Source organism: Eschrichtius robustus, chromosome 11 (assembly GCF_028021215.1).
Source record: "Eschrichtius robustus isolate mEscRob2 chromosome 11, mEscRob2.pri, whole genome shotgun sequence".
NCBI lineage: Eukaryota > Metazoa > Chordata > Mammalia > Artiodactyla > Eschrichtiidae > Eschrichtius > Eschrichtius robustus.
In genome coordinates, this window is record NC_090834.1 from 25,937,949 (window position 1) to 25,964,418 (window position 26,470).

Consider the following 26,470-nt stretch of genomic DNA (forward strand, 5'->3'; position numbering starts at 1 on the left):
TAGAGACGCTAGTGGGGGGACAAGGTGTCTGGAGTGGCAGCAGCTACCTTGTAACCAGGAGACGTCAAGAATGAAGATAAAAGTCAACGTACCAAGGATGGTGGAGCAGGAGACTAGAAAGCACCTAGGTCCTCTTGACGATATTTTTGAATAGCAGAACCAATGCCAGTGATTGCTTTTGTCTGGATGGCTTGTCATTTGAGGAAAAGTAATGATTTGTTTACAAGCACTCAGTTCAGTTTTCTGTCACTGGCAACCAAAAGCAATTCTAAATGTTATGTTGCTCCTAGCCCTGATTTCTGGAACTCTACTGTGGGACACATCTCTACTTTTCCACACTTTAAAATGTAGTGTTGGCCAATCTGATTAAATTACTTTATATTGTAATTCATAATAAATGTCATCAGTGGTGGTGTCAAACTTAGCTTCACCTTGAGACTGTATTCAGGATTACAGAGTCCAGGAAGAGGGTCCAGGGGTCAGCAAACTATAGCCCATGAGCCAAATCCTGCTGGCATAAGCCATGGAGCTAAGAAAGGTTTTCATATTCTTCTTGGCCTGCACCACACATCATGTGGGATCTTCCCTGACCAGGGATCGAACCCGTGCCCCCTGCATTTGGACCGTGGAGTGTTAACCACTGGACCACCAGGGAAGTCCAAAAGGCTTTCATATTCAAAAAACTTGTAACTCCACACCGCCCCCCCCACAACAACAACAACAACAGAAAAGAATATGTGACCACAAAGCTGAAAGTTTATTATCTGGGCCTTTATGCAAAAATCATGCCAACCTGTGCACTACTCCCGCAGAGGACTCACCTATCATGAAGTTGAGACTGGGGTTTTACTAAGGGAAGAGTTATTAGGTAAGCATTTAATACCTTTGAAAAATTGTTATAAATCACTGTGTAAAGCTTTTGGCACAGGTAAAGATGAATTCTATCTTCAAATTAGGTTTCTTTTCAGTTCAACATTTATTGAATTTCTATTATTACAAGAGTATGGAAGACACTGGAGTTACATAATGAATAAAACAGGGTCTTAATGTAGCTGGAAATCACTTCAGGGAGTCATCTTCTCTGGCAGAAATTATTCACACAATATTCCGAACAAAAGATAAGGGCCTGTATAAAAAGGATTGCATGCAAAATTTTATGTGGATTGGGAATTCCCTGGCAGTCCAGTGGTTAGGACTTGGCTCTTTCACTGAGGGGGCCTGGATTTGATCCCTGGTTGGGGAACTAAGATCCTGCATGCCGCACAGTGTGGCCAAATGAAAAAAAAATTTTTTATATGTATCTACTTTTTTCTAAGGATATGGAAATAAGGATGGACAGCAAGTGGTTGGAAATTTGGGTCTGTAACTCAGGATCAGAAGAGTAGAAAAGGAATGAACAACCATTTAATAGCTACTTTATATATGTTACTTAAATTGTTATATCAATCCCCAAAGGTAAATGCTGTTTTGCAATTTCTGCTTCAAGTCATACTCCAATGACCATATTGCTTTCACTAAATCAAACTGCCTCCTAAAGAGAAGCAGGGACTGAAGATAAAGATTAGGAGAAGAGTCACAAATCTCTTTAAAATTCTGGAGAGGCAGATAGGGAGACTAGAATAAAAGAGTCAAACACAAAACCTGAAGGATTGCCTGCATTTAGTCATGGAAAAGGGAGAGAAGCTAGTGAAAAACTCTGAAAACAAGTGATCAGAACGTGTAAAGAAAACTAGGAGAGAATTGTTTCACAGAGGCCAGGAAATTTAAAAGGTTTAAAAGCTCCAGTACCTTCAAGCAGGGTGGATGTAGAAATGAAATAAACTGAATTTGGTCAACAGGACATAAGGTGATATTTTGTTTTGCTGTCCAGTTTTTTTTCCCTTTTTTAAATTAATTTTTATTGGAGTATAGTTGCTTTACAATGTTGTGTTAGTTTCTACTGTACAGCAAAGTGAATCAGCTATACATATACATATATCCCCTCTTTTTCGGATTTCCTTCCCATTTAGTTCACCACAGAGCATTGAGTAGAGTTCCCTGTGCTATACAGTAGGTTCTCATTAGTTATCTATTTTATACATAGTATCAATAGTGTGTATATGTCAATCCCAGTCTCCCAATTCATCCCACCCCCTACCCCTCTTTCCCCCCCGGTATCCCTACGTTTGATTTCTACATCTGCGTCTCTTTCTGCTTTGCAAATAAGTTCATGCATACCATTTTTCTAGATTCCACATATATGCATTAATATACGATATTTGTTTTTCTCTTTCTGACTTACTTCACTCTGTGTGACAGTCTCTAGGTCCATCCATGTCTCTACATTGTTGTCCAATTTGGTAGCCACTAGCTACATGCAGCTATTTACATTTAAATTAATTAAAAAGTCAAAATTCAGCTCCTTAGTTGTACTAGCCACATATGAAATGCTCAAAAGCTACATGTGGTTAGTGGCTAGCATATTGGACAACTCAAAAAAAATCTCCATCGTCACAGAAAGTTCTACTGGAATGTATTTTTTTAAAGCATCCAGTAGTGCAGAAGCAAGAATGCAATGGGGAGATTTAACATATTTTCCCTTATGCCCTCTATAGTAGTTTGCAACATCTGGTTGATTTGATTTCTCTAGCTTGAGTTTGTGTCTTCACTTTTGCTATTCATTTTCAGCCTCACGCTCGTTTTACTGGACTGTTGCAATGGCTTCCTATCTGCTTCCCCAACTTGTTCCTTCCTCCTTCTAATCTTTTCTCCATACAAATCATTCATCCACTCAACAACACTCTTGTCAATGCCACTTTTCCTGAGCAGCCAACCTTAACTTTTACTGATAGTCCACTGTGGTAGGGTGAAAATGGGGGCACTGTCTCAGCACCATAAGGAAGTGATTTCCTTCCCACTCCCAAGTTTCCTTCCCTGCACTTACACAGCTCATAATCCAATGCAAGCAGCATGATTATAATACATTTATATCACACAAATAACGTTAGAGCAGGAACAATAGCTAATCATCACCCTCTCCTGTGTCTTTTACTTCTGATCTGTTACCAAATCTTTTCCCTTTTCACTTCACCAGTGCAATAGCCTGTTACCTAGTCTTCTTTTAGTCTCTCCTCCTACCTTCCTCCAGAAGCTCCGGTCAAATTACCCAATTTCTTTCTGGGATCCCCTTAGGCCTACAGAACAGAATGGCGTAAATTCTTCTAAAATGTAGCACAGCCCATCTTTCCTCTCCTACCTCCCTCAACATTCTTCCACACATCTTTCTATCACCCGGTAGTATTCACCATTCCCCTGGCACATTCACGCATATTCACCTCCCACTCTCTTGTCTATGCAGTATCATCTTTCAGACCCCAGGCTTCTCTCCCATTCCCTTAAGACTCAGGAGGTAAGATGCACAGAGCCCAAGGCGGAGGGGGGCATTACTCAGGGACCGAGGGACAGAAACCTGTTTGACAGTGTCCATTTCGGGAGCTACCCCAAATAAGCTGCACTAACAACCCTTGCTATGCCCCCCCCAAAGTCAACCTAATTTTCACTGTAACGGAGAGCCAGCCCTTCACTGGTCAAAGACTCTTGGCAGAGAAAGAGGCACTAAAGGCTCTGGGAGGCGAAAGGGATTGTGGGAACGCCGGTCATCTCCCCGCAGACTCATGGGAAATGTAGTGCAGTTTTCTCCAACATGGCTGCGCCCAGGAGAGTTGACGTGCTTGTACCCTCTGCGGCTTCTTGGGATAGAGTGGGAGAAGCTGCCGAAGGAGAGAGCACCCGCGTGGTGAGAACCCAGCCTGAGTCAAGGCGGAGGTTTGTGGCACTTCTTATTGGCGGCATGATGGATGCAAATCGCCGTTTTCTCTTGTTGGCCTCTTCCGGTCTCCTCTGTCTGCCTCAAGAGCTTCGGACCTCACCAGGGAGAGGAGGGATGGTCCGTGGGCAGTAGGGTGTCTGTGCGTGGGGTGGTCCTGTCAGAGTTTGAGGTGCACGTGCTTGTATTTGTTGCGGGTGCTCACATGGTGTCTGTGTCAATCTTCAGTTTCTTTTGGGGTTGGAGACAGGCGGTTGCAACCTGAGGAGTGTTGGTCAGTGGTGTTAGCTTCAGGGTTTTTTTGACCCTGCCAATGCAGTGAAGAAAGGATGTTGCTGGTGGTCTGGTAGCTTACAAAGCTGAATCTTCCTATGCTCTTTTTTGAGTAAAACCGGAGACCCCTGGGCTTCTGGTACTGTGAGCCTATAGTTTTGGCTGATTTCATTTAACAGATATTTACTGAGTACTTGCTGAACTCTAGGCACTCAAGTTCTGTGCCTTCAATTAAGTCACAGCCTTCTGGGTGAGCCCAGCACACAAACAGGTAATTATAATATAATGTGAAAATTGCAGGGATAGAGATACACATTAGATATTAATGAAAACATTGAAGAGGGCCACCAAGCTCAGAATCCTGGCGAAGAGGTTTAGGAGGTAAGATGGCAAGTTTAATAAGTTTAGGCTTACTCAGTAAGCGTTTATTGAGTAACTCCTAGGTGCTAGGTCCTGCTCTAGGTGCTGAGTGCTACAGGGTGAATAATACAGACAAAAAAACTCTACTTTCTTTTTTTCTTATTTCTTATTTATTTATTTATTTATTTATTTTATTTATTTTTGGCTGCTCGGGTGAGGCACGTGGGATCGTCGTTGAGGCATGCGGGATCTTTCTTTGTCGCATGAGCTTCTCTCTAGTTGTGGCGTGCCGGCTCCAGGGTGCATTGGTTCTGTAGTTTTCCGCACAAGGGCTCTAGTTGAAGCACATGAGCTCAGTAGTTGTGACGCGAAGGCTTAGTTGCCCTGCGGCATGTGGGATCTTAGTTGCCCCGCCAGGGATTGAACCCTCGTCCCCTGCATTGTAAGGTGGGTTATTTACCACTGGACCACTAGGGAAGCCCCAGAATCTCTACTTTCATAGAGCTTACTTTCTAGTAAGTTAAAGGAGGAAGACAGAATAAACACAATTACTGAGGGCATTAGAAAATATAGAGTAGGTATTCTTCAAAGAATTAAAATGAGGTGATATGACAAGTGATGGGTCAATTTTTTCTAATCATTAAAAAAAAATTTTTTTTAAATAGGTAATGCAATTTGAATAGCTGCTAAATTCAAAACTTACAAAAGAGGAGCTTCTCATTCCTGTACCTACTCTACCTGTTTTCCCTTCCTGGTGGCAACCCATATCACTGATATCTTGTATGTCCTAGAAACTTGTATGTATAATTTGTATACCTGTACTGTACTTTATAACCAGGGCTCATTTGATAGGAATTGAAGTTGTTTCCAATCTTTGCTATTAATTAAATTTAATTTACATAGAAGCACAGGAACATTTGTCTATACTGCTTGGTTCATTTAGGCTGTCTTATTTAAGGAGAGCATAGACACACATATTACTATTACCATTTAGGCAATATCCAGTAGGATGTGTTGGGGTTAAACTTACTAACAGAGCAGATGTGATTTCTAAACCCTTATTATCCTATGGAGAGTGTGCTTAGGCTGGACTCAGCATGGCTGGTATTATAATAAGTAGTGACCTGGCTCCTGTAACATCCCATAACATGGCAAGGAGCATGCAAGCCTTTGTGCAATAGTGGAAATCCCTTGGCCAGGGAGGTGGCCTTGTTAGAAAGGGGCACCTCCACATCTCAGCACTGATATCAGCCTATTCCTTGGTGAGGTGACTCGACTGGTCTTTCTTCACATGTAGTAATATTGCCTCACTGAGGGAAGGAGAAGGGAAAGGGGATGACAGAAATGTGATTATGAGGCTCCATCTACTGCTGCTGGACTCTTAAGTGTCAGACTTAAAAAAATGTATTCAGCATCATCTTTTTTCTCATTTCTTCCACTTTGCAGTCTTTGCTCATGTAACATATTTAGAAAAAAATTCTTAGTAGATTCATCCCTGTTCTTCATTGCTAACTGCAAAAATGATGATCTTGGAATGGAGTGGCAATAAGATAATTCCTTTGAGGGCCCTCAGCTTTTCTTGGTCTTCTTAAACAAGTCTTATCTGGCTCTTCTGGAAATTAACAGTAATTTAGTAGTAGACGTATTTAATACTTTTAACAAAGTTATGAGATAGTGTCAAAGAATAACACAGCCAGACATTAGTTAAAGCAGTGAAAACAGACTTTATTTAGTAATTATTGACAGTAGGAGAAAAAGCTAAACTCCATTCCAATTTGTGTGGAAGGGATTAGGGTGTGTGTGTGGGGGTGCTCAGTAGAGTCTGAGAAGTAAAAAATTATAAAGGGTGGGTCAGTGTAAATGCAGTTAGGCCAGTTGGCAATTATCAAAGTTAGGATTCCATCCTGTCACAGAGACTGAGAGACAGAGGCCCTGGTCTTCCTGACGATTACATTTCAAAGGGGGAATTCCCTGGCAGTCCAGTGGTTAGGACTCCGTGCTTTCACTCGGAGGGCGCAGGTTCAGACCCTGGTGGGAGAACTAAGATCTTGCAAGCCGCATGGTGCTGCAAAAAAAAAAAAACAAAATAAAAAACATTTCAAAGGAATGGTTCTCAGGTCCTTGGGAGAGACATGTATGAGTTGCAGGAGATACATGTTCACAATTGTAAGCTGGTTTTTTTAAGCAATTTTATTTAATTAATTTATTTTTTGGCTGAATTGGGTCTTCACTGCTGCATGCGGGCTTTCTTTCTAGTTGCGGCAAACGGGGGCTACTCTTCGTTTTGGTGCACGGGCTTCTCATTGTGGTGGCTTCTCTTGTTGCAGAGCACGGGCTCTAGGTGCGCAGGCTTCAGTAGTTGTGGCACGCGGGCTCAGTAGTTGTGGCTCGCGGGTTCTAGAGCGCAGTCTCAGTAGTTGTGGCGCACGGGCTTAGTTCTCTGCAGCATGTGAGATCTTCCCGGACCAGGTCTCGAACCCGTGTCCCCTGCATTGGCAGGAGGATTCTTAACCACTGTGCCACCAGGGAAGTCCTGTAAGCCGTTTTTAATAAGTGCTTTAAAAAAGAAGGGAGGTCAGGGGCCTATTGTTAGGAGATGTTAGAACAAATAGTAAAATATCCAGGCAGCATTTTAAGTTTTCTCAGGCAGCCATTTTAATGGGGAGCTGGGGTCATCCTAGGGTATGGCTTTATGCAGCTATAAGCTAGAGTTTGGTGAAGTTTTTTAGTGCAGGGTTTGGATGGAGTTATGTGCCAAGAATAGGCACTATTATTCCTATTTTATAGGTGAAGAAACCTAAGCACAGAAATAAGTAAGTAACTCGCACAGGGTCATATAGCTAGTAAATTGTAAACCTGAGGTTTGAACCTAGAACCTGGACCCCTAAACACTATGTTATACTGCCTCAAAAAACTGAAGGAGGCTCTGGGGAAACAAAAATATGATTTAATTCTTGTCATCAAAGAGCTCATCGTCCAGTGGAAGGGGACAAACATTAGAACAAATAATTAGTGCAATGTTAAAAATATATATTCAGCTGTCCCCTTCCTGTGTAACGATGACTCCTAAAGCTTTCTCTCTAACCTCATTTCTCTCGTTTTGCCACTTTATGTTTTTCATCTGCCAGCCAGACATTGCAACTGTGTATCTTAACAGTACTTCAAACATATTATATCCTAAATCTGACTCATCACCTCCCTTACTGAGCAGCTCTTCCTGACCCTCTTCTGACTTTCCAGTTTTGGAATGACATCACTAGCCTCTCAGTCACTCAGGCTCTGTCCTGTTAGTAACTGATCTCTGATTCTTCTCTCCCTCATGTCCGAGTAGTCATCAGGGCTATTGATTATTCTTGAACTTTTCTTTTGCCCTCTCCCCTTCTCTTCCTATTTCCTTTCTTCTTACAGCCTTCACCCTAGATCAGGCCAGCATTTCTACTTGTTAAGCAGGGTTATTGCAAGTCCTTTTGCCTCTCATTTCCCTATTGTGCTGTCCAGCCAGACTGTTTTACTGGCCTTACCTCCTATCACATGTGCTCCATGTATTAGCTTAACTGGATTGCTGGCCGTTCTTTCAATAGTCTCAGCATTTTTCTCTATACATAAAGATTAATAATTAGAGTTTTGACTGTTTGAGAGCTGTTTTGGAATATGATTTTTAAAAAAAATAAATTTATTTTATTTATTTTTGGCTGCGTTGGGTCTTCATTGCTGCGTGCGGGCTTTCTCTAGTTGTGGCGAGCAGGGGCTACTCTTCGTTGAGGCATGTGGGCTTTTCGTTGCAGTGGCTTGTCTTGTTGCAGAGCACGGGCTCTAGGTGCGCAGGCTTCAGTAGTTGTGGCACGTAGACTCAGTAGTTGTCGCTCGTGGGCTCTAGAGTGTAGGCTCTAGTGTTGTGGCGTACGGGCTTTGTTGCTCCGCGGCATGTGGGATCTTCCAGGACCAGGGCTCAAACCTGTGTTCCCTGCATTGGCAGGCGGATTCTTAGCCACTGCACCACCAGGGAAGTCCCTGGAATATGATTTTATTTAACTTCTTAAACTTATTTCATTTGCTAACTTTGAAGACTTTCAAGTGGGTGAAGAGTGGAATCGGTGGATCAGCCAACATTCTCTGCTCTAAAAAATTATGTCTACTACTCACTGTCTTGGCCAGATGCATCTATTTCTGTTTTTAGCTTCTGTTCTTTATTGCCTCACTGGATACCCTCCCTTCCATATGACTCTATATTTCTTGTCCTTTGATACTCAGCTCAAGTCCCCTTTTGTTTTGAAGTTCTCCCAAACTTTTCCAGTTAACATTGATCTTATCATTTTTGTCTCTAATTTGTATCACATCTAAAGACCATTAACACTTAATTATCTAAAGACACGTCATATTCTTTCATTGTTTAATGTTTGTTGTCCTCAACTAACGTATAAACTGTTTGAAAGCATAAACTATGTATTGTATTTGTATGCTGTAGAGTGCTGAGACCATAAGTAGGCATGTGTGTATTCACTCATTATCATTTGTTTATCCCTTCAACAAATTTTTGTTGAGCACCTACTGTGTGCTGGCGTTCCTTGGAGTTTACATCCTGATGGAGAATTAAGCCAGCAAATTAACCATCACAAATTGTGTTAAATTCTGTGAACAAAATAAAATAGACTTCTATAATAATGCATGATGTAGGGTGCTGATTTGGATAGTGCAAAGACCTTTTTTGGAATAGCACTCAGTAACTACTTGCTGATTGACATATTTCAAAAAAAATGAAAACACAATTCTATGGGGTTCTTACACCTGTTATTTAAAAAATTATAGATATAAAAATATATAACATATAGCTTAAAAATAATAAAACAAACACCTAAACCACCACCTAGCTTAAATACTTTTGATGCCTCTATGTGTCCCTTTCATATCACAGTTCTCTCCTCCCCCCCCCCGAAATAACTTCTCTCCTGAACTTTGTGTTTATCATTTCCTTGCTTTTCTTTGCATTATGCTATATATGTATTTCTAAACAACATATGGCTTACTTTTGGATTTTGAACTTTATATAATGGAATCATACTGTATATTCTTCTGTAAATTTTGTCTGTTTGTTTGTTTGTTTCTTCTTTTTTTCCTTTCCTAACATTATGTTGTGAGATTTGTTTGTGGCACATTTTACCTAGGACTTCATAAGTAAAGGGATCACATATGGGAAAATAGCTCACTTAATAGCACTAAAGCATTGACATGTTTTGTAGAACCTACCAGAGATGCTATTAGATGTTCTTGCTTCTTTGTTACCTTCTTAAATATTCCTTTATTGTCCATGCATCTGTTTGTTCTCACTTCTCTTGGCTGGTGACAAGTATTGTAACCATTTAAAAATTATCACATGGAAATATTTATAAACTATAAAATACATGAATAGTGTTATTATAACTGTTTCTTGGGACTCTTTAAGGTTGACATTTTATACTTTTTTTTTTTTTTTAAGTATTGCCATGGACAGCAACCACCAAAGTAATTACAAACTCAGTAAAACTGAGAAGAAGTTCTTAAGGAAACAGATTAAAGCCAGGCATACTTTGCTGAGACATGAAGGCATTGAGACAGTATCCTATGCTACTCAGGTGACCTAAAACTATTATTATCATTTGAATGTAAATGTATTGCCATGTTAGTGTGTTCTAAGTAATATTTGTTAATAATTGCTCAGAGAAGAAGGCTATAATTGTTCCATCATGTGTTACGATCTGTGTTTAATATACGTATGATAGGACCTGCTAACTTTCTATTTTGGGACATAGCCTAGTATAGTTTGAATTTCCACTGACTGTGTTGGTTGAACTAGAGGAAGTTGTAATTCTGTATTAATAACAATAACACTATACAACTGTTTACAGTTTACAAAGCATACTTATATTCATTATTATATTTAATTCCCTAGAAATCCTTATGAGGTAGATGAGAAAACTAAGGTTCTGAAAGGTTGTGTTATGTCCACTGATATAAGGTGTTGAATAGAAACCTAAAGCTAGATCTTTTGTACCCTAATGCAGTCTTCTTTCTTCTATTCCTAACTTCATCTCTATTATAAAGTATTTGATTATATGCTGTGAAACATTTCTTATTTATGAGACCTTATTTACAAAGCCTTTTTATTTTCTGATGGGCAATGATTAAATGATATATATGTATGTATGTATACATGCCCCCCCCAACCCCCCAACCCCCCTCCACACACACACACACACACAAACTCTTCCTGGTCTATGAATGAGAAGAACTTATTTTAACTCTTAGCTTCTCCACGTATTTGTACATGAGCAGTACCCTTTGACCTCAGCTTTCTTCATTTGTAAGGACATAGTATTACATACTTTTTATTCCATTGGATTGTTACATTCTAAAGAGAACACATATATGTCATTAAAATACCACATGAATGTAAAGTATTCTTATCATATTCTTTCTGGTTCTAAAGATATAGGGTAACACTAGTAAGGCAGCTTAGCTAGCATCTAACTGAGGACCAAAGACGTACAATTTAGGAGGTGAAGCTGGGATTAAAATTTAGACCTCTTGATTCTCAGACCAGTACTCTTCTATCATGCTTTTTCTGTCTTCTGTACTGCATCATAGTTTAGGAATGAGTGCTCTATTCAGGGAGATTTAATATTAGCAGGTAAAAGGCCCAAACTTAGATTTTCTTAAATATTAATAACTTCAGGCCCCCTCACCCGTGGCATCCACGCACAGCGTGCCTCGCACCCAGGTTCCTGCACTGTTCCCTCGCGGCCATGAGACGCCGGGTGCTCCTTCTGCTCCTGCCACCCATGCTGGCCACGCTGGGGGCTCGGGGGCTCTGTGACCAATGAAATACAGTGTAACGTGATGAGGCAAGCTGCCTGTGGCGGGAGATGCATTCCTGTGGCCTGGCTCTGCAATGGAGGGCAGGAGTGCCTGGATGGGGCGGACGAGCAGTGTGCTTTGCAGGTGCGAAATCATCAAGCGCTAATCACTGAAGAAACAGTTGTAAGGTATCATCCAAAAAACCAGCATCATGGAGGACTTATCGTTTCCTGAAGTACACCTTCAATAAAAGCACATATACATGAAAAAAAAAAAACAAACCCAATAACTTCAGAGAATTTAAACCAAATCCCTCAAAAAAGGATGGAGTAGATAATAGATTAGAATTAATGTCTGCACACACTTCCTGCCAAGACCCACTGAAGCTGTGAGGCATTCAGAAGATTTATGACATACCCTATTTTCATCAATTCTCAAGCATAACTGGCTGTTTTCTTACAGGGGTTGTGAAGACAAGTGGTGAGAAAAGAAATGGGTTAAGTTTCTTTGCTGCCTCTGAAACTTGTTTCTGGTTGAGGTTGACTTTTTTCTTCAGATCTCTAGAAGCTTTAATCTCACCTTCATGGCTTCCAAAGTGTCATTTTATTTGGACTTGATTATTTTTTTCTCCTCAATATTTTTAAAGGAAGAGAAAACAATTGTAGATGGACTTCCAATTATATATTATCTATCTAGGGGAGAACAAATGCTTTTTTCACTGTATAAGTATAGGTGCCTTTGTACAACTTTATAGTGATTGTTAGATTTTTCTAGAGCCATTATCCTCAGATTATCAGGACTGAAGATAACTTAAAGTATGAATTCTCTTCTTCCTATTACTGGAAAAATTGCTTGGCCGAACAACTATTTATTAAATTAAGCATTTCATTATATTATGTAACTCACATGTAATAATAAATAAGTTCCTCCCTTCCCTCTACCATTGCACTCATTTTTGTGTGGTTTACCTTTAGCACTGCCCACAAATCACTTGGATAGCATTTTTGAGGACCCTTAGTATTCCTCAAGTCACCTCTCACTGTTTTCCCCAATTCCTAGATGGGACAGTGGACCCTTGACATTTACAAAACCTTTGCAGTTCCTTAGATTTGGGAATATTGGAAATGTTTTTGTAATTATGGCTACATATGACCAAGCTATTCTGGTACTTTAATTTATAACTTCACTGAATGAGGTCCAGGACAAGCCATCTGAGACTAAATTTTATACCATATCTTATAGTATTGTATTAATGTGTTTATTAATGTGTGTGTGTATACTTACATACATATAAGGTATTGGCTGCCCCATAAAAGAACAGAGCTTTACTTATTATCCAATTTTATAATAATTGTTTTACATTCTTTTAAAACAGGGTTCTAGATATTCCCATTTTATGCATGTGAAGCTAAAACATTATGTTCTACACTCCGGCTTCATATAAATCAGGTGTTGGCAGACTACTGTCTTTAGGTCAAATCTGGCTTGTGAGCTAAGAATGAGTTTTACATTTTTAAGGGTTGTTTAAGAATAAAACAAGACTATGTGGCAGAGGCTTATATGACCTGTGAAGCTTAAAATATTTACTATCTGGCCCTTTTCAGAAAAGTTTTGCCAATACCTGGTATCAATGATGAAACTGATGAGCGTAGGCCATCAGTTGTTTACTTTTGTTATGCTACAGAGTTTAAAGATATTAATGCTGTGTAGAATGTTTTTTAAGTACAGAGACTATAATGGCACTAGGCCATAAGCATCAGAATAAAAATAGGAGACCTCCTCTACCTAATTCCTTGAGTAAAGTTGAACAGGATTGCAAATGACAGGAAGTAAGCATGATGTTTACAAAGGAAAAAAATTTAATTGCAAAATGACTGAATAACCCCACATACAGAGGAAATTTTTCCTGTTTTATGTTCAATAGAACTTGTAATTGTTTTTTTCTTCCAGCCAGTACCTTTACCTTTAGTTTTTAGTAAACATTGTATAATGGTTATATCAAAAAGTATGGATTCTGGAAACTGACAGAAGTAAATTTGAAACCCAGCTCCAACTAATCACCACCTTAACCTCATTTTTCTGATTTTTAGTTTCTTTCTGTATGAAGTGGGGCTTATGTTACCCACTTTGTAGGATTGTTGTGAAGATTATGTTAGTGAAGATTGAGTAGTAAAAACATATAGCACAGTGTCTAGTAAAAAAGCAAGTATTATGTAAATCCTTGTTTCTTCTCTCTGCCTCCTCTTTCTGTTTCATTTTGTTAAATTTATGAACAGTGAAAGTTATCTTTTAATTTGTATGTATGGTCATTAAGAAATGAATATTTTACTGAAAAGGCTATTAAAAATCAGTATTATTTACAATATCTTAATAAAAGGTTGATATTAATTGCTCATGTTACTTTCTTTTTTTGTTTTTTTAAGAGCCTGATTGTTGCCAATGGTGGTTTGGGTAACCGAGTGAGTAGGAACCAACTGCTCCCGGTGTTAGAGAAGTGTGGATTGGTGGATGCTCTCTTAATGCCACCTAATAAGCCCTTCTCATTTGTAAGATACAAAACTGTAGAAGAATCCAAGAAAGCCTATGATACTCTCAATGGAAAAGAAATAGTGGATGACTTAGGACAAAAGATTATTCTGTACTTGAATTTTGTGGAAAAAGGTATATCATACAGGTATCTTTTTAAAAATGGTTTTTGCTTTTGTGTGAGTTTTCTTTTCATACCTCAGTTGGAAGTTTCAGTTATTGTGAAACAAAATTGAACGTCAGTTAAGCAACCCCTTTTTGTTTAACAAACATTCTTTAAGTGCCTAGTTTGTACAGGCATGGGACTAGTAGTTGAAGGGAGGTTATTTAGACATAGCTTACCAACCTAACAATATATTTATTATGTATGCATGTTATTTTGGAAGCCTGCTATCTAACTGTGTCTTTCAAAATTTATTGTTGAGGACTTAGATCACCAGTTTATTTTGCAGTGTCTACCCAGAAGCTTTCAATTAATCACTTAGGAATTAATTGTGATCCAAATGATTACGTGCCAAGGTTCATGATTATGGAGGAGCAGCTTTAGCTACCAAAGATCCCCAAAGCTTTAGAGTGGCGATGTCCAGTAGAACATTCTGTGATGATGGAAATATGTTCATATTTCATATCTGTATTGTCCAACACGATTGTTTGGTTTTTAAATTTAATTTTATTTAAATTAATTAAGTTAACTAATTTAAATAAAAGCTTTGCAGACTGATTTACAGAATTGCTGCAGGGATTATTACATCTTTTCACCACTGAGCCATGGAAATGAGATACATTGAGATGAACTTTGACTTAGACTTCTAATCTCCTCCTATTATATTCATTTGCCACCTATTTAGGCAATTAAAGAGTTTTGTTTAGATATGCTGGGAGTGGGTAGGTGAGTAGAATATGATCAAATTTATGTTTTATAAAATAAGTTTCAAAGGAAACTTTAACTCCTTTAAAGATATATTTTAGAAGTTATAATTCTCAGTGTCTATAGGTACTTAATTTTAAAAATTTCTTTAAAAATTTATTTTAATTTATTTATTTTTGGCTGCAATTGTGTCTTCGTTGCTGCACGTGGGCTTTCTCTAGTTGCAGTGAGTGGGGGTTACTTTTCGTTGCGGTGCACGGGCTTCTCACTGTGGTGGCTTCTCTTGTTGTGGAGCATGGGTTTTAGGCGCGCCAGCTTCAGTAGTTGTGGCCCGTGGGCTTAGTAGTTGTGGCTCGCGGGCTCTAGAGCACAGGCTCAGTAGTTGTCGCGCACGGGCTTAGTTGCTCCGCAGCATGTGGGATCTTCCTGGACCAGGGATTGAACCCATGGCCCCTGCATTGGCAGGCGGACCACTGCGCTACTGGGGAAATCCCTATATGTACTTAATTTTAAATCTGACTTAAACTTTCAGATTTTGAAAACTAGATTATTTTCGTATTTTGTGTTTGTGATCAGTTTTTGAAAATTGTATGCTTTAGGAATAAGTCTTTTTTTTTTAAATTGGGGTACAGTTGTTTTACAATGTTGTAAGAATAAGTCTTAATCAAAAAATATTGTCCTTGGGTTTTCCCCCATTCAGCATGTTGAACACTGTAAGAAATTGCGTGAAATGAGTTTTGGAGTGTTTTTTATTTGAAATCCTGTATTAGGTCCAGATGTATTTTTTTATGCATTTTTTATTGAAGTATAGTTGATTTACAAGGTTGTATTAGTGTCTGGTGTACAGCAAAGTGATTCAGTTATATATATATATATATATATATGTATGTGTATATATATGGAAAAGAATATGAGAAAGAATATATATGTGTGTATACATATTTATACACACATATATATTCTTTCTCATATTCTTTTCCATAATAGTTTACTACAGGATATTGAATCTAGTTCCCTGTGCTATAGTAGGACCTTGTTGTTTATCCATTCTATATATAATAGTTTGCATCTGCTAATCCCAAACTCCCAAAACCATCTCTCTCCCACTGCCCACCCCCCTTGGCAACCAACCACAAGTGCATTCTCTATGTCTGTGAGTCTGTTTCATTTGTGTCATATTTTGGATTCCACATACAAGTGATATCATATGGTATTTGTCTTTCTCTTTCTCACTTACTTCCCTTAGTATTATAATCTCTAGGTGCTTCCATGTTGCTGCAAATGGCATTATTTCATTCTTTTTTATGGCTGAGTAGTATTCCATTGTGTGTGTGTGTGTGTGTGTGTGTGTGTGTGTATGTGTGTATTTACCACATCTTCTTTATCCATTCATCTGTCAGTGGACATTTATGTTGCTTCCATGTCTTGGCTATTGTAAATAGTGCTGCTATGAACATTGGGGTGCATGTATCTTTTTGAATTATAGTTTTGTCCTGATGTATGTCCAGGAGTGGGATTGCTGAGTCATATGACAACTCTATATTTAGTTTTTTAAGAAACCACCATACTGTTGTTTTACACTTTTCTATTACTTGACCATAGGAGCAAAAATGAGTATTTAAATTTTTGTATTCAGTATTTAGAATCTAGTTTGTTTATGGAGGTGCATACTGTAGATATTATGAGAAACCTTTTTTCTTAGTGAGATTTAAAAAGTGGCTTATACGTGTTCAAACAAAATATTTAAGTAAATACTGTTCTATTTGCTATTGGTAATTGCAGTGGATAAAATGTACCATAATTTTTATCTTGGCCTTTATTTTTCTGTTTTTAATATGTTGTGTGCCTTTCAGCATTCTTATTTCTAAAAATGAGGTTTGGGGTTTTATGAACTGATAAATGGCTATTGGACAGAATTATTTGTCTATGAGAACTTTAAGTTTTGTATTTCGACTATTTTAATTTCATTTCCCACAGCACAGTGGAAAGAGTTGGGGCTTCAAGCCTTGCCTCCAGGCCTCATGGTAATAGAAGAAATTATTTCTTCTGAGGATGAGAAAATGCTTTTGGAAAGTGTTAACTGGACAGAAGATACAGACAATCAAAATTGTAAGTAAAACCTTAAATCTGGTATTTAAAAGTTTCTGCAAAATGCCTTATCCTCCTTTGGTTTATTAAAACTCTATTTCCTCAAAATTACTGAAAGTACCCTGGATACAATGTTAGGTAAGTCATACCAACAATTCTCAAGAGCATCAATAATAAATAACGTTTATATAGGTATCAATTTAAAACTCCAAACTGATTAATATTTATTAGTCAGCATTTGTGGAACTAACATTTATAAGCTGTTTTATACACAGTTGGCCGTCTGTTCCGTATCCATGAATTCCATCAACCATGGATTGAAAATATTTGGAAAAAGCAAAATTCCAGAGAGTTCCAAAAAGCAAAACTTGAACTTGCCGCATGTTGGCAACTATTTACATAGCATTTACATTGTTATTTACAACTATTTTACATGGCATTTACATTGTACTAGGTATTGTAAGTAATCTAGAGATGATTTAAAGCATGCTGGAGGATGTGAAAGTTGTATGTAGGTTACATGCAAATACTGCACTATTTTATGTAAGAGACTTTTATCGTCCTTGGATTTTGGTATTTGAGGGAACCAATCCCCCAAGGATACCCAGGGACAACCCTATATTGTCTTATTTGGTTCTCTCTACCCTAAGACAAATTTCCTATGAGGAATCAGCAGTTCAGTAACATATCATTATAATGTAGTAAGAACCTCCTGGAGAAATTTACAAATCAGTTACTTTGACTCTTTTCCAGATCATTAGCAATCTTGTGAGTGGCAGTGGACATGTTTAGCTCTTTCAGATTGACTGGGTGAAACCCTTAAAAGTTTGTTTCAATTTTAGACTTAAAAGAATAGCAGCTATGAGGTAGAATGTTTCATTTTACTAAAGACAATAATTTACCAGTTAACAAAAGTTACCATTACTAAACCAATCCTTATTCATAAAGTTGACTTTGAAATATATGAGGAATGAAATTCTTTTTCTCCTATACAGTTTACTCTCTTCTCTTCATACAGTTCAAAAATCCTTAAAACACAGAAGAGTAAAGCATTTTGGCTATGAATTCCACTATGAGAACAACCATGTAGATAAAGATAAGCCATTACCTGGGGGTAAGTAATTGTTGTGTTTTTTTTATACATTAAAAAAAATTTTTATTTATTTATTTATTTTATTTATTTATTTTTGGCTGCATTGGGTCTTCATTGCTGCACGCAGGCTTTCTCTAGTTGTGGCGAGTTGGGGCTACTCTTTGTTGTGGTGCACGGGCTTCTCATTGTGGTGGCTTTTGTTGCGGAGCATGGGCTCTAGGTGCATATGCTTCACTAGTTGTGGCACATGGGCTCAGTAGTTGTGGCTCGTGGGCTCTAGAGCGCAGGCTCAGTAGTTGTGGCACACAGGCTTAGTTGCTCCGTGGCATGTGGGATCTTCCTGGAACAGGGGTCGAACCCGTGTCCCCTGCATTGGCAGGCGGATTCTTAACCACTGCACCACGAGGGAAACCCAGTAATTGTTAATAAATAATAAGGGCTGGTACAGAAAAAAAATTAATATATTAGGATATCATGGTTGAGATTATTTTTCATATGTCATTTGTAGGTAAACTTATGAAACAGTTGATTAAATTTAAACCATTTTAACTAACTAAATAGTGTAGTTTTGTGTTAAAAATGTTATACATACAAATAAAGCTAAATTTAATTTCTCTTGAACACTATCCATACTCCCATACTCCTCTTCAGAAGTAGTACCATTAACAGTTTAGTGTATACTATTTCAATCCTTATAAATGAGTTTACATCCAAATAACCTGTAAATGTATATAGGTGTTAACACGTAGTATTACATTGTATGTTATAAATTGTATATTCATATATTACCACATTTTCACAGTATGTCTTAGAGATCTTATATAGGTTTTCATTTTATTGAATGTTCAATAATAGCTTATTCAGTTAATTTCCTTTTGCTAGACATTTAGGTTATTTCTAGTTTTTAGCTTTTACAAGTTGTGCTGTAGTGATCTTTGTACACACGTCTTTCTGCATTAAAGCAAGAGTTGCTCAAGGGAAACTACTAAATTAGAATTGTGTCAGAGTTATGTTCATTTAAAAATGTCAATAGACACTGACAAATTGCACCCTAAAAAAGCTATACCAACATACTCTCACGAAGTGTGTACCTCCTTCCCCCTACCCCTAGCAGCATGTGATATTGTAAAACTTCTAACTTTATAATCACCTGATTACTAGTGAGGTTGACCATTTTTATTTCCTTTTCTGTGAATTCTTTTTCATCTTCTTTACCAGTTTTTTCTAACGGGTGGTCAAATATATTAATAAGAATTTACTGTATAATCAGGATATTAATCCTTTGGTAGAATTCTTTGTTGGAGTTAAATTTATCTGTATTTTTATGACTTTCATCTTATTTAAAGATTTCCTTTGCCTCATGAAATAACATTTATGACTCCAATAAAAGTAAGTTAGTCCCACTTTGAAAAGCATGTTTTTTAAAAAGAAATAATTTAAAATAATTAAATTTAAAGTAAATTAATAATTTAAAATAACAAAAAAGAAGGTGGTCAGGCTAATTTCCAATATATAATATAGTAAATTTTATCATTTTATTTCTGTTTTACAAAATACCAAAATTGTTTTCTGCAAAATTGTTCTTTTGTACATTTTATTTGATAAAATCAATAAAATAACTTTAAAAGATTCTTAAAATTTTGTTTTTATTTTACTTTGCTTGTGAGTTTACTATTATGTTTGGATCTGACCACTAAACTAAAAGCTGTGTGATTTTTATCATAGTGACTGTTTTATCATTCTTGGGTAACATATGCAAAGTAAATATTTTAATATGTTTCACCTTTATGATTACCGGTTTCAGGTCTTCCGGACATTTGTGATAGCATTTTGGAGAAATGGTTGAAGGAAGGTTTCATTAAACATAAACCTGATCAACTGACTGTTAACCAGTATGAACCTGGGCATGGTGAATATTTCTTCTTCTAAAATTCCAGTCATATATTTCATAACTAAGTGGGTTATATAACTCTCTAAGATCAAAGATAGTATTTTTTAGCTGGAACTGACTCTTAATTTGCTTATGTTTGTTACCTGTGTTGATTTCAATCCATTTGCAATTCTACACTCAGTCTCTTGAGGAATTTGCATCTCTAAGTGTAAACAGACACAGTTGCTATTTGTGATTTTTCTTTTGTTCTCCCTCAACATTTTTTTTTAGAGAGGGAGAAGATTGCTTTAAAAACAAAGGAGGCATGTAAAATGGAAGAAATCAAATAATTTACAGGTACATAGAAGAAGGCTAACTGGTTGGATCATCATGCTCTTCTTTCTCTTCTGTTGAGAATGTGGAAGACAATTCTAGGATGATATTTTAGTAAAAAATCTTTACGTTATTGATTTTTTGCACTTGTTAGCAGCATCTTCATCTGATATTTGTACTAATCAAATGATATTGAGGGTTTTATTAATGGCAGGAGTTGTGGGTTTTTTTCCTTCTCTGCATTTATCAGGATGTTTTATGATAGCTTATTTACCTATCTGTCTTTCCATTGGTCTGTAAGCTCCTTGAGGACAGGGATTGTCTTACTAGCTTTAGGTACTCTCACCATGTAGCAAAGTTCCTTTCAAGTAAGAGATACTCATTTAACATAGATTGAGAGACTGGTGGAAGAAGCCATCTCTTAATTATTGATAAGATTAGTCTTCACACATGGCTGTTGTTTTTGTTCTACAAGTACTTGGGAATCCAGTATTCAGAGGTCAAAATGACTTTGTTAGTTATCTTTCACAATTCCTCTTGGGCTGGGATTGGGTAAATGTCCTAGTTAAGGAGTGACTCTCAAATCTTGATTTTACAGTCAGGTCACTATAGTGCTTTAACATGAAGTTATACTTTTAGTTTAGACTTAGTTTAATTTTATTCACATTCACCTTAAATGTTTCCTTTTAACTAAAATTACAGTACATTCCTGTTTATCAAATGATGTTTTCACTGTAATACTGTGAGGCTATATTTAGAGTTGTCTTAAATCTACTAAAAGGAAAAATGAAGTGACCTGTTATCCTATCTGCCATCTCAGGAATTCCTGCTCATGTTGACACGCATTCTGCGTTTGAGGATGAGATCGTTTCTCTCAGTTTGGGGGCAGAGGTAAATATTCAAACATTTTTATTAGCTATCAGCAAATGCCTTACCTTATACAATGCCCTTTTCGTAGGATTTCTCACGTTTCTTAATCCAATTGAATTAAGATTTAAAAATGAAATGTAAAGGCACCATTAGCAGTTTCATTTCTTACAGAGTGTGAAATTATCACAGTCTCTTCTTTTAGGTGTCCAAAGTTTTATCTATCAGTTCATCAGATGCCAGGAAAAGTCCTGTAAGTTAATTTTTACACATTTTACTTTTAGAAGTTAAATAAAATCCAGACTTCCATTTTGCAATAATTTACTGTAGCAGCATTGCCATCTAGTGGCTAAAGATAGTAGCTGCAGGCTATAGATAAAAGTAAAATGTGTCTGGAATTGTGATAAACTTTTTCACGTATAGTATATGATTCAGTCCCTTCAACAACTTTGAGCAGTAGAGGGTAATGTCCTTATCTTTACAAATGAAGAATAAGAGGTTCATGTTTATTCATTGACTTGGGTTTTTTAAAATTAATTAATTAATTAATTTACTTTTGGCTGTGTTGGGTCTTCATTTCTGCGCGAGGACCTTCTCTAGTTGCGGCGAGCGGGGGCCACTCTTCATCGTGGTGCGCGGGCCTCTCACTGTCACGGCCTCTCTTGTTGCGGAGCACAAGCTCCAGACGCGCAGGCTCAGTAGTTGTGACTCACGGGCCTAGTTGCTCCGCGGCATGTGGGATCTTCCCAGACCAGGGCTCCAACCCGTGTCCCTTGCATTGGCAGGCAGATTCTCAACCACTGCGCCACCAGGGAAGCCCCACTGACTTGTTTTTAATAGTTGTACTTTATTTGAACTGCTAAAGAAACTATCAAAAGTGTGATTTAAAGCAGTCCTTGCAAACTGCAGATAGAATTTTAGATAGAAATCAACTTAAAAGCTTTTGAACAGCAAAGGAAACCATAAACAAGATGAAAAGACAACCTCAGAATGGGAGGAAATATTTGCAAATGAAACAACGGACAAAGGCTTAATCTCCAAAATATACAAACAGCTCATGCAGCTCAATATCAAAAAAAAAACAACCCAATTAAAAAATGGGCAGAAGACCTAAATAGACATTTCACCAAAGAAGACATACAGATGGCCTAGAGGCACTTGAAAAGATGCTCAACATCTGTAATTATTAGAGAAATGCAAGTCAAAACTACAATGAGGTATCACCTCACATTGGTCAGAATGGCCATCATCAAAAAATCTACAAGCAATAAATGCTGGAGAGGGTGTGGAGAAAAGGGAACCCTTCTGCACTGTTGCTGGGAATGTAAACTGATACAGCCACTGTGGAGACCAGTATGGAGGTTCCTTAAAAAACTAAAAATAGAACTATCATATGATCCAGCAATCCCACTACTGGGCATATACCCTGAGAAAACCATAATTGAAAAGGACACATGTACCCCAATGTTCATTGCAGCACTGTTTACAGTAGCTAGGACATAGAAACAACCAAAATATCCAATGACATTTCAAGATGTGGTACATATGTACAATGGAATATTATTCAGCCATAAAAAGGAATGAAATTGGGTAATTTGCAGAGATGTGGATGGACCTAGAGTCTGTCATACAGAGTGAAGTAAGCCAGAAAGAGGAAAACAAATATCGTATATTAACGCATATATGTAGAATCTAGAAAAATGGTGCAGATGAACCTATTTGCAGGGCAGGAATAGAGATGTAGACATAGAGAACGGACATGTGTTCATGCGGGGGGAGGGGAACATGGGAAGAATTGGGAGATTAGGTTTGACATAAATACACTACCATGTGTAAAATAGATAGCTAGTGGGAACCTGCTGTATAGTTCAAGGAGCTCAGCTCGGTATTCTGTGACGACCTAGATGGGTGGGATGGGGGTGGTGGGAGGGAGGTCCAAGAGGGAGGAGAGGACTTCCCTGATGGCTCAGTGGTTGACAGTCTGCCTGCCAATGCAGGGGACATGGGTTCGAGCCCTGGTCCGGGAAGATCCCACATGCTACGGAGCAGCGGGGCCCGTGCGCCACAACTACTGAGCCTGCGTGCTACAACTCCTGAATCCTGCACGCCTAGAGCCCATGCTCCGCAACAAGAGAAACCACTGCAATGAGAAGCCCGTGTACCGCAACGAGGAGTAGCCCTCATTCGCCACAACTAGAGAAAGGCCGTGCGCAGCAACGAAGACCCAATGCAGCCAAAAATAAAATAAATAAATAAATTTATTTAAAAAAAAGAGGGAGGAGATATACATATAGCTGATTCACTGCATTGTACAACAGAAACTAACACAACATTGTAAAGCAATTATACTCCAATTAAAAAAAAAGAGAAATCAGAATTTCAAATCTACAAGAATCTTTAAAATATGAGGTTGTTTCAAAATCTGATCTTGTTCCTGGATGCAAGTACTGTTTACTAGTATTTTTTTGCATTTGCTTAGTTCCCATCACTAGCTATAGTGCTTTGGCTTTTTAACTTTTGCTGAGCTTGTGTGATTATGTCGATACTGTGACTACAGAGCTAGTGTATTTGATAAGACAGAACCATCTTATCAACTACATGTGTGGATTCTTATTAAGTGCTTTCAAAAATAATGAGGACAGGAAGGGAAAAGAGCTCTTCTCTGTCTGGTTTATTTTAATTTTACCTCTTATCCTGGCTTGTAGCTTTAGGGGACCAGTAAAGAACATCTTTGTTTTTTCCTCCTGTGTAACCAATTGAGAAATGAAATGAAAGATAAATGAATATCAGATTGTCAACTTAACTACTGAGAAAACATGGAAGATCATGGCTTTGGATCTGTAGCCAAGTGGACTTATTAATAATTCACCTATGAATTAGACATACTGTCCTTTACACTAGTACAACTGGAGACTTTTCCTATAGAGGCAGAGGCTGCCCCTATAACAGAGGACATGAGGAAGCATAAATTAAATTCTGCAAACCAGCGGGATTTGAGAAAGAGAGAGGAAAGGGCTCACCCAAGCAGGTTTGGCTCCAGGCAAACCAATCAGCTGAGGTATGCCTTCTCTCCTGGGGAGTTGGAAGTGAAGGAATGGAGAAAAGCGAGGTTTGTTCTTCTTATTACTTTCACTCCTATAGAGATTCTCTCCATTCCTAGGGAAATATAAAAAATGGGGCCTAAGTGTTCCTCCAACACCCTAAAAGTTCATTATATAGTTGTTTTTTTCTGATGTGGACCATTTTTAAAGTCTTTATTGAATTTGTTACAATATTGCTTCTGTTTTATGTTTTCGTTTTTTGGCCACGAGGCATGTGGGATCTTAGCTCCCCAGGACCAGGGATCGAACCCACACCTCCTGCACTGGAAGGTGATGTCTTAACCACTGGACCACCAGGGAAGTCCCAGTATATAGTTTTTATTTTTTTAATAGATCTTTATTGGGGTATAATTGCTTCACAATACTGTGTTAGTTTCTGTTGTACAACAAAGTGAGTCAACCATATGCATACATATATCCCCATATCCCTTCCCTCTTGAGCCTCCCTCCCACCCTCCCTATCTCACATCTCTGGGTCATTGCAAAGCACCTACCTGATCTCCCTGTGCTATGCTACTGCTTCCCACTAGCTATTTACATTTGGTAGTGTATACATGTCGATGCTACTCTCACTTCGCCCCAGCTTCCCCCTCCCCTCCCCCATGTCCTCAAGTCCATTCTCTATGTCTACGTATTTATTCCTGCCTTGCCACTAGGTTCATCAGTACCATTTTTTTTCCCTTTAGATTCCACATATATGTGTTATCATACGGTATTTGTTTTTCTCTTTCTGACTTGCTTCACTCTGTATGACAGACTCTAGGTCCATCCACCTCACTACAAATAACTCAATTTCATTTCTTTTTATGGCTGAGTAATATTCCATTGTATATATGTGCCACATGTTCTTTATCCATTCATCTGTCAATGGACATTTAGGTTGGTTACATGTCCTGGCTATTGTAAATAGTGCTGCAATGAACATTGTGGTGCATGTCTCTTTTTGACTTATGGTTTTCTCAGGGTATATGCCCAGTATTGGGATTGCTGGGTCATAGGATAGTTCTATTTTTAGTTTTTTAAGGAACCTCCATACTGTTCTCCATAGTGGTTGTATCAGTTTGCATTCCCACCAACAGTGGAGGAGGCTTCACTTTTCACCACACCCTTTCCACCATTTATTGTTTCTAGATTTTTTTTAAAATTAATTAATTAATTTATTTATGGCTGTGTTGTGTCTTCGTTTCTGTGCAAGGGCTTTCTCTAGTTGTGGCAAGAGGGGGCCACTCTTCATTGCGGTGCTCAGGCCTCTCACTATCGCAGCCTCTCTTGTTGCGGAGCACAGGCTTCAGACGCGCAGGCTCAGTAATTGTGGCTCATGGGCCCAGTTGCTCCGTGGCATGTGGGATCTTCCCAGACCAGGGCTCGAACCCGTGTCCCCTGCATTGGCAGGCAGATTCTCAGCCACTGCGCCACCCGGGAAGCCCATGTTTCTAGATTTTTTGATAATGGCCATTGTGACTGGTCTGAGGTGATACCTCATTGTAGTCTTGATTTGCATTTCTCTAATAATTTGTGATGTTGAGCATCTTTTCATGTGCCTCTTGGCCATCTGTATGTCTTCTTTGGTGAGATGTCTATTTAGGTCTTTCACCCATTTTTTAATTGAATTGTTTGTTTTTTTGATATTGAGCTCCATGTACTGTTTGTATATTTTGGAGATTAATCCTTTGTCCATTGGTTCATTTGCAAATATTTCCTCCCATTCTGAGGGTTGTCTTTTCATCTTGTTTATGGTTTCCTTTGCTGTGCAAAAGCTTTTAAGTTTCATTAGGTCCCATTTGTTTATTCTTGTTTTTATTTACATTTCTCTAGGACATGGGTCAAAAAAGATCTTGCTGTGATTTATGTCATAGAGTGTTCTACCTATATTTTCCTCTAAGAGTTTTATAGTGTCTGGTCTTACATTTAGGTCTTTAATCCATTTTGAGTTTATTTTTGTGTATGGTGTTGGGGAGTGTTCTAATTTCATTCTTTTACATGTAGCTGTCCAGTTTTCCCAGCACCACTTATTGAAGAGGCTGTCTTTTCTCCATTGTATATCCTTGCCTCCTTTGTCATGAATTAGGTGACCATATGTGCGTGGGTTTATCTCTGGGCTGTCTATCCTTTACCATTGATCTATATTTCTGTTTTTGTGCCAGCACCATACTGTCTTGATTACTGTGGCTTTGTAGTATAATTTGAAATTGGGAGCTTGATTCCTCCAACTCCGTTTTTCTTTGTCAAGATTGCTTTGGCTATTTGGGGTCTTTTGTATTTCTATATGAATTGTAAAATTTTTTTGTTCTAGTTCTGTGAAAAATGCCAGTGGTAGTTTGATAGGGATTGCATTGAATCTGTAGATTGCTTTGGGTAGTATTGTCATTTTCACAATATTGATTCTTCCATTCCAAGAACATGGTGTATTTCTCCATCTGTTTATGTCATCTTTGATTCCTTTCATCAGTGTGTT

General features: G+C 38.0%; 1 protein-coding gene across 1 annotated transcript in view; it reads left to right on the top strand.

Annotated features, from left to right (window-relative positions):
* The first annotated feature begins 3,682 nt into the window (after positions 1–3,682).
* Positions 3,683–26,470, top strand: part of ALKBH8 (alkB homolog 8, tRNA methyltransferase) — a 73,925-nt gene continuing 51,137 nt past the window's right edge. The window contains exons 1-7 of the mRNA XM_068554905.1: positions 3,683–3,804; positions 9,912–10,047; positions 13,693–13,930; positions 16,641–16,772; positions 17,770–17,865; positions 19,649–19,753; positions 20,868–20,938. Coding sequence (XP_068411006.1) covers positions 3,683–3,804; positions 9,912–10,047; positions 13,693–13,930; positions 16,641–16,772; positions 17,770–17,865; positions 19,649–19,753; positions 20,868–20,938 — 900 coding nt within the window. The remainder of the gene's footprint in view (positions 3,805–9,911; positions 10,048–13,692; positions 13,931–16,640; positions 16,773–17,769; positions 17,866–19,648; positions 19,754–20,867; positions 20,939–26,470) is intronic.